Below are 1,722 nucleotides of genomic sequence, written 5' to 3'. Positions count from 1 at the left end.
GGGGGGGGTGGTCCGCGAAGTGATCCTGATTTTCGGAAGTGGTCCGCCAGCCAAGGCTTATTGGGAACCCCTGATCTATTGTGACCAGTGTTTTTTTCCCTGTTTACCTAAACTGGTCCTTGTGATAAGTCCGGTTATGGTAGATATGGGGTTTCAATTTCCTAATTTACTCCGGCCAGAAGTCAGTCCCCTTGATGAGAAGGGTTAGATTCTGGACCTTTGTGCCTAGGTGTAAAAAGTTTTCAGACTCGATGGTTCCAAAGAGTCTGAACCTTTTTCCTTCCAGCGCCTCACATTCAAATAGGATGTGTGTTGCTGTTTCTTCTTCCAGACCACATAGTCTACATTCGACTGGTTCCTCTCTCAGAAGACCCAGTCTTTTGAGATGTTTCCTAAACGGTCCGTGTCCTGTGAGTAAACTCACAATTGTCCTTAGGCGATTCCGGTTCAGGGCCAGCATCTCCTGGGTTAGTTTTTTTGAGTATCCTTCCAAAGTTAGCTTGGAATGCCTCATACCGCTGGCGTTGATCCAGGTTTTGTTTGCTTCATCTTGTACCCACCTTTTGATGTCGGTTCTAATCACACATTTGGGTAGTCCCAACACAGGTTCAGGACCGATGAATTTTTCTTCTGCAGCCTCTCTTGCTAGGAGGTCTTCTGCACTTTCGTTTCCATCGAAGCCCCTATGTCCTGGGATCCATTCCAAATTTACTTTGTTCTGGATTGCCAGTTCACTTAGGTTTTCGATGCATTCCCAGGCTAGTTTGGAACTAACCTTGGGGGATTTGAGGGTGTTCAGAGCAGCTTGGCTGTCCGAGAAAAACGTAATTTGTCTTCCTCTCCAGCCAAGGTCCAGTGCGTGCCTGGCTCCCATAAGTATGGCAAAAAGTTCGGCCTGGTACACTGTGGTGAGCGTTCCTAGGCCGGCTGATTGCCTACAGAAGCCTGGCCCACACAGGCCTGCTCCGGTGCCCTCGTTCATACGAGATCCGTCCGTAAAGTACTTGATGCCCGCATTTAGTATCTTTTGACTTCCTTGTCCTTCCCAGTCGGACCTAGGTCTAACTAGGACTTGGAAAGTGTAGTCAAAATTGTTTTTGGGTGCCATGTGATCCGTTGGCATGTTCTGCTTCAAGATCACTTGTGTTTTATCTAACAGCTCGTGGTATCTGGCAGGTAATTTGCCGCCACGGCTCGTCATTTGTCTGTAAGCTCCCATTAGTGCTTCTCCCTTTATAAATAAATATAATGGAGGTAGCCCTAGGATTACTTCCAGTGCGAGTGTTGGGGCTGTACTAATAGTGCCTGAGATCATCAAAAGAGCTAACCTCTGTACTGATTCCAGCTCCCTCTGAGCTTTTTGTTGCTCGATTTTTTTCCACCATATACATGATGCATAGGTGATACGGGGTCTAATTATTGCTGTGTATATCCACTTTGTTATTCGTGGAGTAAGACCCCATGTCCTACAGACCTTCTTGCCATGTTTAGAGCGGCTTTTGCTTTGGCTGTGGTTTTGTTTATGTGCAGATTCCATGTTAATCTCTTGTCGAAATAAACTCCAAGAAATTTGACATCGTCTGCAATGGAGATCCTTTCACCAAATATGATGGGTGCCACTAGGGTTCCCATTTTGTATTTCTTTGTGAAAGGTACCATGGTGGTTTTGAGAGGATTCACCTTTAAGCCCTTGCTCTTGCACCATTTTTCTACATTGACAGG

The 1,722-nt window shown here is 46.1% G+C and overlaps 1 protein-coding gene across 1 annotated transcript; it reads right to left on the bottom strand.

The window, feature by feature from the left end:
* Nucleotides 1-166: 166 nt before the first annotated feature.
* Nucleotides 167-1,219, bottom strand: LOC103521747. The gene has a single exon (XM_008486854.1). It carries the CDS (start codon nt 1,217-1,219, stop codon nt 167-169), a length of 1,053 nt encoding a protein of 350 aa, XP_008485076.1.
* Between the last annotated feature and the right edge of the window lie 503 nt (nt 1,220-1,722).

The sequence above is a fragment of the Diaphorina citri genome, unplaced genomic scaffold (genome assembly GCF_000475195.1).
Source record: "Diaphorina citri unplaced genomic scaffold, Diaci psyllid genome assembly version 1.1 scaffold5860, whole genome shotgun sequence".
NCBI classification, from domain to species: Eukaryota; Metazoa; Arthropoda; class Insecta; order Hemiptera; family Psyllidae; genus Diaphorina; species Diaphorina citri.
Note: the sequence above shows the minus strand (reverse complement) of the source record. Positions and strands in the feature narration are given on the sequence as shown.

What these genes read in the sequence shown, in the direction of transcription:
- LOC103521747 (XM_008486854.1), bottom strand. Translation starts at nt 1,219, where the DNA reads ATGGGAGCTTACAGACAAATGACGAGCCGTGGCGGCAAATTACCTGCC.